At 36.8% G+C, this 18,110-nt stretch overlaps 1 protein-coding gene and 1 long non-coding RNA gene across 7 annotated transcripts in view; one reads left to right on the top strand and one right to left on the bottom strand.

The window, feature by feature from the left end:
• The window catches only part of CEP162 (centrosomal protein 162kDa), an 83,134-nt gene that overhangs the window by 35,785 nt on the left and 29,239 nt on the right, over positions 1 to 18,110 (top strand). For all 6 annotated transcript variants that reach the window (XM_005869950.2, XM_005869951.2, XM_014542666.1 and 3 more), the window contains 8 exons: positions 1,225 to 1,504; positions 2,389 to 2,644; positions 6,675 to 6,805; positions 7,062 to 7,289; positions 7,852 to 7,992; positions 9,530 to 9,642; positions 12,110 to 12,215; positions 17,004 to 17,130. In XM_005869950.2, coding sequence (XP_005870012.1) covers positions 1,225 to 1,504; positions 2,389 to 2,644; positions 6,675 to 6,805; positions 7,062 to 7,289; positions 7,852 to 7,992; positions 9,530 to 9,642; positions 12,110 to 12,215; positions 17,004 to 17,130 — 1,382 coding nt within the window. The remainder of the gene's footprint in view (positions 1 to 1,224; positions 1,505 to 2,388; positions 2,645 to 6,674; positions 6,806 to 7,061; positions 7,290 to 7,851; positions 7,993 to 9,529; positions 9,643 to 12,109; positions 12,216 to 17,003; positions 17,131 to 18,110) is intronic.
• On the bottom strand, positions 13,022 to 16,328 carry LOC106726731. Its single transcript, XR_001362827.1, has 2 exons — positions 15,402 to 16,328; positions 13,022 to 13,643 (listed from the first exon to the last, which is right to left on the bottom strand). It is a non-coding gene; the product is annotated as an uncharacterized LOC106726731 (long non-coding RNA).

The raw sequence follows: 18,110 nt of genomic DNA, 5'->3' as shown, positions 1-18,110 counted from the left end.
GCGCCCCAACCCCCTGATCGGCCCTGCTCTGTGTGTGACGGGGTGGCGCCGCAACCTCCCTATCGACCCTGCCTTGAGTGTGACAGGGGGCGGTGCCCCAACGCCCCAATCGGCCCTACCCTGAGCGTGACTGAGGGTGGCATCGCAACCTCCCGATCCGCCCTGCTCTGTTCATGACAGGGGGCAGCGCCCCAACTCCCCAATCAGCCCTGCTCTGAGCCTGACCAGGGGCTGCACCTAGAGATTGGGCCTGCCCTTTGCCACCCGGGAGCAGGCCTAAGCCAGCAGGTCGTTATCTCCCGAGGGGTCCCAGACTGCGAGAGGGCACAGGCCGGGCTGAGGGACCCCCACCCCCTAGTGCACAAATTTTTGTGCACCGGGCCTCTAGTCCTATATTATAAAAGCATAATATGAAAATTGGCCAAACGGTGGAATAACTAGTTGCTATGATGTGCACTGATCACCAGAGGGCAAATGCTCAATGCAGGAGCTGCCCCCTGGTGGTCAGTGTGCTCCCACAGGTGGAGTGCTGCTCAGCCAGAAGCTGAGCTCACAATATCCATATTCTTGGAGTCCCCATAATATGCTGATCTTTAACAACATTTAGAAATTTCAAGGGATATTTTCTGTATTTTTTAAATCTAATGGTCTGAAATGTTAGATTGCATTTAACTGTTTTAAACCACAGAAATGACTTTATTTCAAAATCCTCGTGACTTTGTTTTACTTTAAAAATTTTCCTATACTGTGATGAAATGTATGCCTTTTAATATTTATATGCTATACCTCATTGGCATAAATTATGATTACTTCTTTAGTTTCTTCTAGACATATATAAAATGCTTTTTCTGCCACAAATGCATATTGAAATTATAAGGTATAGGTAAATGATATATTATAAAAAGTTCATATTTTATTTTTTCTTATACAAAAGCAATCTTAGTCTTGTTTGGCTTGGCTTTCCTTTGAAATAGGCCTCAGAGTCATTCATGTATTCCCTTATACTGCATTAACATTATTATTTGAAATTCAAAACTATTATACGATACTATGTGAGTATGCCCTATTGACCAGAATTGTAAATAATGTATTTAATATTAATTACCTAATTTGAATAATTATGCATATTAAATATGTATGTATATAAATAGTGTGTGTATTAATAAAACTGATATTTGAGGAGTCATAGAGTATGTGTGCTCTGTGTCCTGTTTTGTTTTACAGCTATAAAAAACAGGCTGATAGTAAAGAAACTGAAGTCATAAGTCCCTTACCCTTTAAGATGAAGCCAAATGTGTCTCAAGAGCCACAAAATGTGAACCAATTATTTGACAAAAATGAAGAGAATGTGGTTTTACAAAAGACAACAAATGAAAGTATAGAAAATTGCTGCCCAAGAGTAAATACTACAGAAGAATGTATAGATAAAATGTACCTTGACATTTTGCGGAAAAAACTATCTGTTGCTCCTTCAGTGTTACCTCAGGAAGACAAAATAAAGAAAGTAAGTGTTTATAATTTAAATTAATTTGACATATTGATAAATGAAGTTATATAAAATTATATAAGTGCTCTTGATACATAAGTACTTCTTAAGTTTGTGGGATTGATTACTTACCAACCTCCACATAGATCCTGGATATTTGTGAGCAATATTTATTACAACAGCCTGCAGTCCCCAAATTCAGAGTACCTCTAAGGCATTAGCTTTCTTTTAAAGGCCATCCTTTGATTAATTTTTTTTTTATTAAGCATAGTTCAGCATTTGAGTAGCATAATAAAATAAAGTTTATTCATCATTTTAGTGCTTTTCATTCAGTCTTTCCAGTAGTCTGTTCTGCAAAAGTAGGTTAAGTTGGCATTTCATATCAACGCTATCAGAAACCTTTGAGAAACTTGTATATCATTGTTCCTTTTTCCTGTGTCCTTGATCTACTCTGATTTACAGTTTCATGATCCCAGTATTTTATTTTGTAATTTGGAATTATGTTTTTATCATAAACTATCTCCCATTTTTTGTGTAGAATTAGGCAGTGTATTAAATTTTTTTTTAACTTGAGAAATCTGGAGGAAAAAGTAAATAAAATTTGTCATTTCAAAATATCTTTTTCTCATCCCCCTCTGTATTAATTCTCATAATTACACATATTGCTTTCTGGCAGGCTTATTTTGTATTATTTTGCTTTGTTTTACTCCCAACTTTAAAGATGTGCTGCAAAATACTAAAATTCTGATGACTTGGACTTAGGGAATTTTAATGTAGTGGTTTGCCTTTAGCAAACTATTTTATTTAGTAATCACTATGATTTTGCCATCTGTTAACTCTTCATTTTCAACTATAGTTGAAATTCACTTAAGTACTGAAGAGTTTGTACTTGTTATATGCAGACTTTTAGACCTCAACTCAGTTCTGGAGAAGGGGCTGTAATTGGTAAAGAGGTACCATTCAAGAAGGCCAGAAGTACACCTCCTTTAGCTAAAAGAAAACCCCAGAGTAGTGTATACGCGTCAGTTAGGAGCTCGGGCTATGGAAAACCCAGTTCACCATGCAAGACTTCTACTCTTGAAAAGAAAACTTCAAAGGACATGACGAAAAGCAAAAACTTGAGATCCATTCTCACCTCAAATCAAGCCAGGAAAAAAGGTAATCATCATATACTCTTTTCATAATAAAGTTCTGTGTTTATACAGTTGACCCTTGAACGTGAGTGTGAACTTCGCAGGTCCACTTACATGTGAAATTTTTTCACTGTAAATGTATTTTCCTTATGATTTTTAAAAAATATATATTTTTTTTATTGATTTCAGAGAGGAAGGAAGAGGGAGAGGAGATAGAAACATCGATGAGAGAGAATCATTGTTCGGCTGCCTCCTGCAAGTATCCAACTGGGGATCGAGCCCACAACCCGGGCATGTGCCCTTGACCGGAATCGAACCTGGGACCTTTTAGTTCACAGGCCGACACTCTATCCACTAGCCAAACCGGCTAGGGCCATTATGATTTTCTTAATAACATTTTCTTCTCTGTAGTTTATTGTAAGAATACAGTATGTATTATATATAACATACAAAATATGTGTTAATTAACTGTTTATGTTATCAGTAAGGCTTCCAGTCAATAATAGTCTACTTGTACTTAAGCTTTTGGGGAGTAAAGTCATGTGAATTTCGACTGCATAGAAGGTTGGCACCTCTAACCCTTGAATTGTTCAAGGGTCACCTGTAGTGTATTATTTTACCTTCCTTGTTCTTTACTTTTCCTGTTTCCTTCTCCCCTTCTATGAACTTTCCTTATTCATAGAAAAGAATTAACTTTAAGATACACATTCCATTTCTGAAAGATTGAATTTATAGAAGGTTTTTCATCATTACTTCTGGGTTTTCCTGAATGATACCCAGAAAATATGGGATGTGAATATTAGATAGGAAAGTCAAACCTCCTGATCTGGTTGGCTCTGTCATAGCCAGTGTTTACCAGAGCTATAAATTCAAAATGCGAATGGCTACCTACAAATAAAGGTTGATAGATTGTCTCGACATTAGTTCAGTATAGACTTGGAGAGGCAGGATGTTTTATTTATCACATATTGCATATTTTATACATCACAATGCTGCTTCTTTATTTCCTGATGTAGTCATTTATATTGACACTTGGAAAGGGTAATTTTTAACTTGGAGCCCATGCAACTATTAAAATAAAGAGAAATGTTCAGGTCACACCAATATTTCCGCTGCCTTTAGACTCCAGTGGGAAAGGTAGAACAATAAATAGAGCCGGAAACATTTTGACATTTTCTTTGTTGTTAAATTAAGTAGGTGTCTGATTTCATCATTGTAATATGGTGATAGTTGTCAGAGAACTGTCCTCATTGGAAAAATCATTTCTAGCTTAAAGTATCTTCCCCTGCCTTTCCTTACAACCATCCGTTTCAGGACCACTTCGTACAGGCATATCTCATTTTATTGCCCTTTGCTTTATTGAGCTTCACAGGAGGTATGTTTTTTACAGATGGAGGGCAAGACCCTCCACCAACACACAGGTTACAACTCACTTTGTTGTAATACTCGCTTTATTACAGTGGTCTGGAGCCAAACCCACAATATCTCCAAGGAATTCCCATATTTAAATGTTTTTATGCATCAAAGACTCTTCTGTCTTCATGACAGGAATAGTTGTTCATTATTTAAGTAAAAAATACAGAAAAGTAAAAAGAAGAAAGCAGTAATTTAGCCAGAAACAACTGGCCCATGCTTCTCACTATGTATGTACTTACAGAGATAGAAGCAAGCTTGAATAGTTGGAAGGCAGGAGAGAGGCAGACTTATGGATAAATGGACAAAACATTTTATAAAAATAAGATCACACTTTACAAGTTCTTTTTAAATAAAATACTAGATTTGGTTTTACTTAAATCTATAAAAAGAAAAAAAAAACTTCATTCTAAGAAATACTATATCCCGGAAGATCCCTTTAAGACAGCGGTTCTCAACCTGTGGGTCGCGACCCCTTTGGCGGTCGAACGACCCTTTCACAGGGGTCGCCTAAGACCATCCTGCATATCAGATATTTACATTACAATTTATAACAGTAGCAACATTACAGTTATGAAGTAGCAACGAAAATAATTTTATGGTTGGGTCACAACATGAGGAACTGTATTTAAAGGGCCAGAAGGTTGAGAACCACTGCTTTAAGAAAATAGGTTATGAAAACCCCTCAAAGGTTGTCGAAACCATGTTGTTCTTTTTAACTGCATTTTTAAATTGTATACATTACTAGTTTTCCCTTCTATAAAGTAATAACTCTTACATCCCCCATTCACACCCTCGTACCCATTTTTTTGTTGGTTTAATTTTTCTTGTTGAAGATATATTTATTCTCTCCTACATCTATAATTTCCTTCAGCTTTTAAATTTAGATCTTGGTTTTGATTCTTAAAGAGATTGAATGCTTTTCACCAGTCCTTTAGCCATAGCTTCTCCATTTTGGAATTATTTTGATTGGTTTCTTATTTGACTGAATTTTTGTAATCATTGGTTTTTTTTTCAAGAAGGGCTCATGGGTTCCAAATTCTGTTTTCATGCTTGAATTTTATATCGAGATACATTTATTTTATGTATAAAGAGAGAAAATACTGTCCACATATCATTGGAAAATAATTACTTAGTGAAATCAAAATTAAGAACTTAGGGAGAATTCTGGTGTAAAAGCAATGACTGACTACAGCTTGAACAAGATCCACCTGTCACTCTTGGCGGCCCTGTCCTAGGGAGAATCACCATGCCAGCAAACCACAACCTATTCATTTGCCACATTAATGGGCCTTCAGTGATTTGGAAGGATTAATGTCTGCTTTTCTAATGACTCAAACCATTTTTTACTAAATGCTTTAAGAAATTTCTCCAGAAAACCTAAATCAAACAGTCCAGTTAAACATGATTACTGTTCTGTAAGGAAAATCTCTGTATGCCTGGAAAAAAGATTGAAATCTTTGGGTGAGGTACTATTGGTAACTTGTTTCTTCTTTAGACTTTTCTTTATTTTTCACATCTTTAATAACCATGTACTTCACTTTTAATGGAAAAGTAAACTTTAGACTTAAAAATTTAGCATCTTGAAGATATATTATAAATTTCAAATTCTTCATTCTTAGAGAAGGCAGCAATTTTCAACCACTATGCCGTAAGAATTTTAAAATTTGTAATACCTGACTATTTATCAGGGGCCACTGGCCTCTTTTCCCTTAGATGTTCAAATTAAAAAATGACAACAGCCAACACAATAATAGCTACCCAGTGGCAGTCAAAATATACTTATTTGTGTCAGATAGGCAAAAAACATATTTGTGTGTATGCACAGAAATTTAGTTTGTGTGCCATGAGGTGATAAAGGTTGAAAATCACTGCTTTGCAATCAGATAATGTTTACTGAGTGTCAGCTCACAACTTGTAGTATTTGAATATGGACCTCAAGATCTCTTGTAGGTATTTCCCTTAATTTTTTTATTATTAACTGAATTTATTGGCCTTAGAATTATTTCTACTGTTTGGGGTTTACAAGGTACCTTACAAGCTGAAAATTTGACCAGATTATACAGTAATCACATTTTTTCTAATTGAATATATATTATCAGGGTATTAGAGCAGAATCGTATCTTTTAAAATCAGTTTTGACTAGCTGTTATAAAGTTTCCATGCAATTTATATTATTTCATTGATACTATAATATGTTGATACACACTACTTATAAAAAGTATGTTTTGAAAGCACACTTAATTTCAACTAAAGTGTTTCATAAAGTTATTAGCCGCTCTTTGCTTAATTGTTTAGATATTCTTACTTAGTGCTGTGAACTTTAAAAAAAAATTTTTTTATTCAAAAGTAGCAAAACCTGTATTATCCCAATCCACATTCTCACATTTATTTAGCTCCATTTGTCATGTGACATGAATCTTAGGTCCATTAACCTTCTGTGTCAAATTGAGTAGAATGTTGATTATGGACAACAGTTCTGAGTTTAGTGTTTTATACATCAGCCTTTTTAAGATCCTCATTTATCTTATTGTTATGTAATTGCTCAATTTGACTGAATTTTCATAATCCATTGTTTCTGGATTACACAATCAACATTGTTTGCATTTGTGGTGTTTTTATCTACTGTCTTCAATATTTAGAAATCTTATCTGAAACAAAACTCAAGCCTGCTGCATTGGGTAAACCAGCTCCCAAAACTGAAAGTTGCCTGGCTACTCCTAAGAAGTCTGAAGACGCTACAGAAACTGGTTCCTGTATTCATTTTCAAAATGTAGGTATTAAATTTCAAAACAATATTCCTTATGTTTTTATGTTCTAAAATCATATTAAAACCAAATTATAAGTAATTAAATATATGAAACTTCTTTTGCTTCAAGTGTTCACTCTTATTGAACAGGTATTGCTTTTCTTATTTAGCAGAACATTATTAACCTTGTCATTTTATTCTTTGTGGGTTTTTTTTTTCAAATCACCTGTCTTTGAATCTTATATGTAAATCTATAACAAAGTAATGCTTTATTTAAAAGGATTCTTCAGGATACCGTGATGGGAACATGGATACAGAATTAATTTTGTTTAAAAGAGTTCAGGAAGCAGAGGAAAAATGGAAGGGTGCACAAGCCGTAATTGAGCAAATTAAAGTCACATTCTCAGAAAAAGAGAGAGAGTTAGAAAATAAGATGGAAGAACTAAAAAGGCAACAGGAAAAGGAACTCTTCAAATTGAGTCAGGACAATTATATTCTTCAGACCAAGGTACTAGACACATTGTTCTATTCTTTTTTATTGATTAAAAAAGAACTTGTACTCTCTGCTAAATGCATTGGCACCTTTTGTTCCCTCGGGCTGTTTGCTTTGATGTATTTGCTGTATAAAACATGAGCATAGTTCCTGAGAGTGCCAACTTACACAATAGTCTAATTCCAACTCCATTGGGGGGGAATCAAAATACATATATCAGCTCATTTTGACATTTTTCTTCTTTTAGCAGTCCCTTTTAAACTAAATCCCTTAGGTCAGCGGTTGCCAACCTTTCGGACCTCACGGACCACTGGTTGGCAACCGCTGCCTTAGTTCACTGTGACCTTCAAAGAAGACAGTTCAGAAGGAACTGCTCTAGAAGGTCAGAATGAAGAGAATGGCACTCTGTAGCATTTCTAAGTTACTTCCATTTCAGAACCATCAGCACAAAACTATACTAATGGTTTAACTGTAGTTGGTGTTCTGTTTATTCCACCATGGTTATAAAACTGTTATTCCTCACTTCTCACTTCATCATTTCTTTCCCCAAATAAAACAATTTCTGCATTTTCTCAAGTTAAACAGCTTTGGAGAAACAAACAAAAAACAAAGGTGGTTACATGTTGGAGAAACAACTGATCCTGTCACTGAAGAAAAATTGAAGCAAATCCAAAAAGAAATACAAGAACAAGAGACACTTCTTCAAGGATACCAACAGGTATGGTGGTTCTTCAACACATAGTGAGGTTGTTCTTGTGATCCTCTGATTATAAAAACAAGGAATATTAAAATATGTGTGTGCTCATTTAACAGGTAATGGGAATTCTGGCAAATATGAGGAAGTGATAATTTGACTAGTCTGCCCATTTCTCATGGACAGAATTAGAGTGGTTAAGAGCACAGGTTCTAAATTCAAAGAATCTGGTTTTAGACTTAGCTCTACCATCTGCTGTGCAGTCTTGGACAAATGACTTCACTTCTCTAACCCAATTTTCTCATTCATGAAATGGGGATGATGATAATAGTACCTGTCTCATAAGGCAGCTATAAAATTAAAACAGCACAAACTAACCTCTTAGTGCCTGGGACAGACTAACCAATCAATGAATGTTGCCTATCATTATTCTTAATAGTCATGTTCCTTAAAAACTTTCCTATTTTCTATAAAGCTTTTCGGTAGATAATATTGAATAGTTTATTCAATTGAAAAATGTGAATCAGTTGAGAGTGAAAAAATTTTGAATTAAATGAGAGAAAATGTGTCCTACAGAAGGCAAATATCCGTGATATGTGATGGAATCTTGGTGATGTTGACCTGACAGTCAACCAGGATAGGTTTAGTAATCTCCAGCATGAGATTTCATCTTAGTCTCTTCCCTCCCCTTCTCCTTCTATCTTACTACCTTTTTCTCTTTTGACAACCATAACTTAAACATTGAGTCTACCAATAACAAGCATTATCATCCAGGGACATCCCAAAAAAAGCATTACCACATCGGAGATTACAACAGTTACTATAAATGATATAGGTTTGATTTTTAATATATTTTTATTGATTTCAAAGAGAGGAAAGGAGAGGGAGAGAGGGATAGAAACATCATTGATGAGAGAGAATCATTGATCGGCTGCCTCCTGCATGCCCCCCACTGGGGATTGAGCCTGCAACCCGGGCATGTACCCTGACAGGAATCGGACCATGATTCATAGGTTAATGTTCAACCACTGAGCCATACCAGCTGGGCAAAATAGGACTGATTTTGTAGGACATATTGCCCTTGAATAAGATGTTTCTGAACCCTTGGCCTGCCATTCTGATCTTACTGTACAGAGCATGGGTTTTTAGGAGGATTTCACAGACCTAAAAGTTTGCCAACCATCCCCTCCCACAATGATAACACAAAATTTATGTTCCTATATATTTATGTACTTTCCTCTGGAGCACAGAGTTGGAATGCGATTATTCCTGCAGTCACTCACCCATTTACTCTTGTGAAATGTAGTATCTCATTCTGACCTTAGGCGCTTTGGCTTTGGAAATCACTGCAACTTTTTTAAAAAAATAAGCATTTTGGAAAGAATGTTTTCAGATAGATTATCCTTCTATGATAATAAAGAATTTTTAAAAGATTTTGCTTACTCAGAAACTGAAGAAATTTTTAAAAACCTTAAAAATGGTTAAAGTGTATCTGTTATGAGCATATGTACTTATGTAAGTACTACTTTCAACTAAAATGTAATTTTCTATTTATAAAAAGGAAAACGAAAGATTGTATAATCAAGTGAAAGATCTCCAAGAACAAAACAAGAAAAATGAGGAACGAATGTTTAAGGAAAACCAGAGTTTATTCAGTGAGTTAGCTTCCTTAAAGTAAGTCCCTTTTAGTTCTTAAAATAAAATACTTAGACTATTTCTAAGCACTTTATTGTTATATTAAAAATACATTTAGTTATACTTAGAAATGAAAAACTTTTATACACTGATTTACAGTTTCATAACTTTCATATTTTGAATATTTAACAGATTTTTCTTTTGGTATTAGATGAGAAATACATACTATAAGTATTCAGCATATTTATATTTGAGTTTGGGATCACCTTCAGAAAACTGAACATATAATATTCCTCTTGATCGATCATGAAGCCTGAAATGCTTATGTAATGATAGTAATAATGCCTTTCATAATAATGCAAAACAGAAATCATACAGTATCCCTTACTGTCCTAGATCAGGTTCCATATAAGTAGAGTCTCAGATGGAGGTCTTTGTGGAGGTGATTCCTAGGGATAACTCAGGAGAAAAGGATCAAGAGAAGCAAGATGAGGGGTGGGCAGGGGAGGGAAGGTAAGTAAGAGTGTGTTCTCAGCTGAGAGTGCCTTCATTCTGCTCTCACCAGGAAGCTTGGGAGAACAGGTTGCACCACATAGTTGGTCCCCATTTGAAGCAAGAGAGGGCAGCCTTTTGTACCCCAAGCCAGTCTGTCACTGGCCAAGAAGTGCCCAGGAAGCGGTTGAGAGATATCCTCTGGACCAGCGGTCGCCAACCTTTCAGACCTCATGGACCACCGGTTGGCGACCGCCGCTCTGGACCAAGGGGAGGAGTTGCTGTTTACCTGAGGCATTTCTCCGGAGAAGGAGAACCTTGAGTTATCGACCAATACTAACCATGGTGAGCTGATGGAGCACGAGCACCTACTTAGGAAGATATATCAGGTCTTTGGGATGTTACTACATCCAGCTTTCACATACTGAGTGAAAAAGCTGAATCCATACACATGGGCATGCTAGGACACTATCTGCCTTTAGGAGATGACTACCAGTTGTGCATCATTTCACATAAACACCTAACTCTCAGGACGGCTCTCAGAAGAAGCTTCTGTGGCTGTGCATGTCGTGAATGCTGTGTTTATTCATACTTCCGGCTCCTTTTTTGTTGCTGTGAGATAACCTAGGGCAGTGGTCGGCAAACATCGGCTCACGAGCCACATGTGGCTCTTTGGCCCCATAGCATGGGCCACGAAGTTTCAATCGCACTGTCCGTGCACGCCTGCACGTGGTATTTTGTGGAAGAACCACACTCAAGGGGCCAGTTTGCCAACCACTGACCTAGGCAAGCACATCAAACTTAAAGGCTAACACAGGCCAAATAAACGAGGCATGCGGCCCCCGAGTTTGACATGCTTGATCTAGGGCAGTGGTTCTCAACCTTCCTAATGCTGCAACCCTTTAATACAATTCCTCATGTTGTGGTGACCCCCAACCATAAAATTATTTTCGTTGCTACTTCATAACTGTAATTTTGCTACTGTTATGAATTGTAAATATCTGATATGCAGGATGTATTTAGGCGACCCCTTTGAAAGGGTCGTTTGACCCCCAAAGGGGTCGCAACCCACAGGTTGAGAACCGCTGATCTAGGGTATAAGAGGCAGGGCTGCTGTTAGCTTATACCAGTGGTCGGCAAACTGCGGCTCGCGAGCCACATGTGGCTCTTTGGCCCCTTGAGTGTGGCCATGAAGTTTCAATCATACTGAACGTGCGCGCCCGCACGTGGTATTTTGTGGAAGAGCCACACTCAAGGGTCCACAGTTTGCCGACCACTGGCTTATACTGATCTTTCATGGGAAATAGAAAAAGTGCACCTTCTAATAGACAGACAAAGCTAGAAGGTATAGAGGTTGGCAAGCAAGGCCACTTTTTTGTAAATTAGAAAAACAACAACTCTCCTTATCACAGGTAAGTGTGACTCCACCCCAAGGGTAATAATCTGCACAGTTCTGATGCATGAAAGCTTTACATCTGCTTTCTTCACAGATATTTCAATAAAGTATTTAAAAATATTAGATCATATACTACCTGGCTATTAAAAGAGAGCTATTCCAGGATCCAAAACTGAAACTCTAAATGAACTTTCATAATGAAATAAACGGTTTATTTTGTACATTAGGGTTAGATCATCATATATGGATTCTTAAACTTATATAATGTCTCTGGAGGAAAAAAAAAGACAGAAAAATTGAGCCTAAGGTAAAAATAGTAGACTGTTTGGGTTTGTTAGTTGCCATGTGTATGATTGGCAATTTGTGTTTCTCAGAAAGGAGTCTAGAATGATGTGACGGAGTACACAGCACCACAGGAAATATGCAGCACATATTTCTGTGACATTGATTTCTTCTTTGAGAATTGAGAGGAAAGAATTTTATAGTTCTATTTTTAGTTATCTTCAGTGACTCACATAGTTCCAGCATCCATTAAAGTTTTTAATTTTTAAAAATTGAAAATTTTGCATTGAAAAGAATACCTTGTAAAAAAATATTTTTACTTTCAAAATAAATCAGAGAACAGATGCAAAGAAATCGTTTCCTGTCTCAGGTAGTTGAAGATTCAGAGCCCACCAGAAACCAGAATTTTACAGATCTGTTAACAGAACTACGCGTGGCACAGGTAAGTAGAATAAGGATTTTGACTATTAACAATAGTAAAGATTATTATTTTAAAAATTAGCATATGTATAAAAATCTTTGTAATTTATGAATGAATAAGATCCTTTTATAAATTTCATACCACTTAAAAATTAAAAAATATCAAAGATTAGCATTTAGCACATACATGTAACCTTAATGTAGAGGAAACAATGTAATTCTGGCTTTATAGATGGCATCCTCTTTATAACAGCCTCTCTTTAGGCATTTATTATATGGATCCATGTTAGAGGCTTAACCTTAGTTAGTGTATGCATACATTATTTCAAACAGATTCCTCATGGAAAATGTACAGCTTAAATAGGAAAATAATTTGAAGATGATTGTTCACCTTAAAAACATAGTTGGCTTTTTAAGTGGACTTATAGGGGGCAGAGACTATATCTATAAAGATTTGTGTCTGACATACCTACCACAAACGTAAAATGGAATAGTTACTCCCTATTTTTTCTTTATTTTTATTAATTGTATTGTAATATTATAAAGAAAATGGCCTAGAATTTTATGGAGCAGTATTTATCAATGGGAGACCCTTGGGGCAGGTTAATTCTATTTTAAGCAGAACAATGTCATGTATTACATAATTTTTATAAGTTCTGTCTGCAGTGCACCCACCAATCATTGTAAGAATCAAAACCACTGCCATGTTTTCAAACACTCCCTGTGAGAGGGCAGTTAATTCTCCCCATAAGAACCATAGTACTAAACTAAAAAGCCCTTCCACTCTATTTGAAGGATTATGAAAACTAGAAAAATTCCAATTACATATCACGTTTTAATCAGAAATTTATTATATAAATTGAGGTTATGGTTACATAGAAATTTAAACATATACCATAATAAAAGCATCACATGCTAATTAGACCAGATGACCTTCCAGACAAAGCCGGGGCTGCGAGGGAAGCCAGTGCTGGCAGCCAGGGGAAAGAACGCCTACTCTTGCACGAGTTTCATGCATCAGGCCTCTAGTAGTTTAGTAATTGATGTTTAACAGGTTTTTGTAGTATATAAAAAGCAACTGCAAATATGAATCCATTAGAGAACTTTCTTCAGATGCATGTATGTACAGAATAACTATTAGATAGAGACAAGATACCAGGACATCAGGTGGCTACATCCTTCAGTGAAACAGTGCACTAGGAGAAAATCCACCCACCTTCATAAGGTGGCTGAGATGTTGAGTAAGCTTTTCTGTCTTCACTTGATCTCCAGATAGAGAAGGCGGAAAAGTCTCATCTGCTTGATGCCTGTGCTTTCCTGGTTCTTCAGTGTAAATATCATTTCTTCTGCCTTCATTTGTGTTTTAGTTTATGAACTGACATTATCTGCAGGGGATAGTCATGCTCAAACAGCAGAAAAATAAACTGTGGTCCTGAGTCAGTGATGATCCCTAATGTGTTAGAAGAAACAAAGCAAAACAACTCTTAGAGGTATACAGCCTTACCGAGCTCACACAGTATTACTACAGATAAAATCCCGCTGACAGTGTGCTCACTGTGCAAAAATACAAAACCCAAAGAAGCAATCCACAATGAGCAGGCATGGGACGATTTAATAAACAGCAGGATTAGCACCCCAACAGAATTACTGAATAGACTATAAAATAAATAGCCTTAAAATTATTAAATATACTAAATAAATAAACTATGAGCAAAAGAAGGAAACAGACTAGGCAAATTCAGAGTAAAATAAACAACTTTTGAAATAAAATATCTTCCTGAAAACTAAAAAATAAGTGAGAAGTTAAATAATCATATACAACTGTGGAAAAAATAGTAAACTAGATGATATATCTAAAGAACTTAGAATGAGACACAGAAAAATAGAGAAATGGAGATTATCAGAAATATGAGATGTTAGAGTAATATTTTTAAAAGGTAATGGCTGAACATTTTCTAGAAATTATAAAAGAGATGAATTCTCAAATTCAGGAAGCACAGTGAGTCCTACTTAGGATAAATAAGTAAAAATCTCTATCTAGGCCCATTATGGTGAAACTACCAAAGGCAGAGAAAACTTTAAAAGAAATTTTAAGAGAAAAAAAAGAAAAGTGTTAGTTTAAGGTAAAAATTCTTTGGGGATTTATTTGTACAAATACCAAAAGGTGGGATGTAAATACACCTTTATTTTTATTCCCTTTGGTATTCTGTGTTTAAATAGTTTTAGAGCAAACATTATTCCTACTGGGATAAATCTGTAATATAATGATATTCATATCAAGTATACTTGTGTACAGTCTAATTTGTATCTTAAAAATACTAATTGGTTTAGTCTTAACATGTGAGTTGGTTCTTTATAAACTATGGATGGATACATAGTAATAACAAAGGTTCTGAGCCCTTTCCTTTTAGTACCCAGGGTGGGGAGGAGAATGAGGCTGACCACAGGTCATTCATTCCATCAGTCTTTATCAAGCACCTGCCAGATGCCAAGCACTCACACTGGCCTTGGAAAAACAGTAGATAAAACAGGGTAGGCATGGACCTTGCTCATTAGGAACATATATTCTAGTGGGAAAGACAGATAGTAAGTAAACCAATGAAATAACTGCACATATTGGTCGTGGTCAGTTCTTTGAAGAAAGTAAATCTATATATGTAAAAGCCTAAGTGACCATCCAACCATCTGACTGGTAGATATGCCGCATACCGACCACCAGGGGGCAGACGTTTAATGCAGAAGCTGCCGAGCAACAACAACTTTGCAGAGTGCCCTCTCGTACTCCGGGACCCCTCAGGGGGATGTTGGACTGCCAGTTTTGAGCCGAGGGACCTCCCCTGCCAAAGGGACCCTGCTCACTCCACAGACGCCTTTCAAGCCCTGGTGCTGCCCCAGGTGCGGCTGGCTGGGGAGGGACCAAGGGAGGTTGGCTTGAGGGCATGTCCGGCCCATCTTGCCCAGTCCCACCCTGCCAGCCACCTTCTAATTAATTTCCTTTCAATGTGCACGAATCCGTGCGTCAGGCCTCTAGTGTAGAGAATAATGGTGGGTGGGGTGGGGGAAGGCAGTATCCAATTGGGTGGTTGAGGAGGCACTCTCTGAGAAAGGGATGTCTGAGTTGAGAGCTAAAGAGAAGCAGCAGCTAACTGCAAAGATCAATCCTTCTAGCCACGGGGAAAGCACAAGCCCTAAATAAAAAATGGCTTACCTTCCAGAAGCAGAGGCCTCTGAGGCAGAAGTGGGTGAGTCAGGACGAGAGTGGTGGAAGGTAAGGCCAGAGAGGCAGGCAGAGGCCCTATCTGGATGTCTCCCAGTACAAGGGAGGGGAAGTACTTGGATTGACATGGGCATACTGGCCTTCTTACTGGTGGGAAGTCTCAGTCCCTGGACAGATGCAAGCATAAAATGGACATCCATTTAAGCAGTGATTGCATGTTTGAACTTAAGATGTTTAAAGTTCCTTTGAATTCTAAAATTCTATAATGCTATGAAGTAGACACTACAAGAGAACATTTCTAAATTGGCTGAATTAATTAAACAAAACAACGGGTATTTGTAGAAAGATACTTGAGCATTCAAAAACTCGTTGCTCTCCTGAAAAGACATCTACAGAAGATGAAACAGTGAAATGATTCAGTTAAGTCTGTGATGCAAATAGAAACCAAGATCATATATAAGACTAGATTTTAAATTGTAAGGAAGTATAATTTGTAAGAATTTTTATTTTGAGACTTAACTATATCAAATGTACTACCATGAGCCCAAGAATTCAATTCAGTGTACATTTATTATCTGCCATGTGCTTAGCCCCATAAAGTAAACAGGTAGTAATAAATCAGTCTGGGTCCCCAGAGAGCTTTCAGCCTAATAAAGAGAAAGGGCATGTACACAAACAGAAAGTAACAAATGCTATACTAGAGGTAGAGTGAAAGTTTGTGGGGGCGCAAAGGAGGGAATAATCAGGAATAGTCCCATCTGAACTAAGCTTTGAAGGAGAAGTATGATTTTTGTCAAGCAGCAGGATGGGGGCCATTGAGAAGAGTGTGGAATGTAGGGCATATTGGGAATTCATTCCACGTTTGTTTGATGTGCCAAGCATATATCAGGTGGTGATGAGTGTTGTTAGAAGAAAATAAAGCATTATACCTGGGAGCCAGGATGGGGGTTGCTATTTTAGAGAGTGATCAGGGAAGGTCTTCCTGGGGCTTCATTTGAACAGAATTCCTGAAAAGTGAAGGAGCAAGCCACCTGCTATCTGGGGGCACAGGAAATAGTAAGTGCAAACACATTGGAGTAGGAGTGTGCTGGGCGTGTTCAAAGAACTAGGAGGTCTCAGGGGAATGGAGTGGGAGGGACAGATTGTAGTAGGTGCAGTCAGAAATGTGAGCCAGGCTGCTGTATATGTGACATTGAAGGTCATGGTAAGGACTTTGAGTCCTTGGAGGATGGCAGCCAGAGAGTTTCAAACAAAGGAGTGATACTAACTGACTCTCTAAAGCAATCCTCTGGCTGCTGTGAGGAGACTAGACTATGGATGCTGAGAGTGGAAGAGGCAGGTTATTGCAGCATCCACAAGTTAGAACAGTAGGTGAGGTCTTTCAGACTGTACTGAGTTAGATGATTAGAGCTGATTCTAATAGGCTGTGGGGAGCTATTAATAATTTGGGGTGTGTGTGTGTGTGATAAAATCAGAGCTAAAATTTAGGAAAAAATAATTAGCAGTATTTGTAATAGATTGTGTGAAAGAAACTATGCTACAATTTATGTTGGTTTAAAAATAATTTGCTTTGGTATTTCTATGAATATCAAGAAAGAAAAAAACAGTTTATTGGAAGACATCAAAAGACTGAAACAAGACAAACAAGCTCTTGAAGTAGACTTGGAAAAAATGAAGAAAGACCGAGACCATGCCAGAGATCAGGTTGCTTATGTCACAGGTAACACTGAGCTAAAAAAGTTCACCTTTATACTCATAGCTGTTTAATCGAGAATTTAAGTAATAGCATTTGGACAGTATAATCAAAATGCTATTCCTTGAAATACATGTAATGTTAGAAACTTTTTTTTAATTAGTTAGTAATAGGTATGAGTATTTGATTGGCTTTATCAGGGATAATGATAAGATCAAAGAAAATCAAGGTCTATTTTTAATTTGCAGCATTAGTTGTTTACATTTATCATCCCAGCTAGATTGTAACCTTTCTGAGGGTCTGGTCTGCCTTTTTATCCCCGGGTCTAAAATGTAGGCTCTCAGGTATTTGCCAAAGAACAAATAACACTGCACTGTGTGTGTAGAAAACACAAGGATAAATATGGCATTCTCTACCAGGGAAAAGAAGAGAAAGTAAGAGAAGAATGCAAAAAAAAGTTTAATATGAAACAATTACAAGTAAGTATGAGTCAGGGTGCTAAGTAAGAGTTTCGGGGAGGTGTGGCATTTGAGCTGGGTCCTGGCAGAGGGTAAGATTCAGAAGTGAAGAACAGGCTGCTGTTCTAGTGTTTCATGAGCAATATGCTGAGTGCACTTGTGGGTTGGATGGCAGAACATAGGGTCAGAAAGGTACATCAGAAGTTCTTGTTTGCCAAAGTATAGATATTTCCTCTGCAATATTATGATCTCAGTATAAGATATGTACAATAAAAGTCACTTACCTGTTTGTAAGGAAATTATACTTATTTTCCTCATCTGTAAGAAGAGAATAAGAATGAAAGCCATCATATAAGTTGTGTTAAAAACATGTATGGTAAGCATCTACTAATTTTTGCTATTGTTAATTTTTAAATAATTATAGGAATACTCTATTTTTATTATATCTTGAATCCAATATTTATTTTTCCATGGAAACAGGTTTACTTTTTTAAAAATATATTTTATTGATTTTTTACAGAGAGGAAGGGAGAAGGAGAGGGATAGAAA

This window comes from Myotis brandtii, unplaced genomic scaffold (genome assembly GCF_000412655.1).
Source record: "Myotis brandtii unplaced genomic scaffold, ASM41265v1 scaffold31, whole genome shotgun sequence".
NCBI lineage: Eukaryota > Metazoa > Chordata > Mammalia > Chiroptera > Vespertilionidae > Myotis > Myotis brandtii.
Note: the sequence above shows the minus strand (reverse complement) of the source record. Positions and strands in the feature narration are given on the sequence as shown.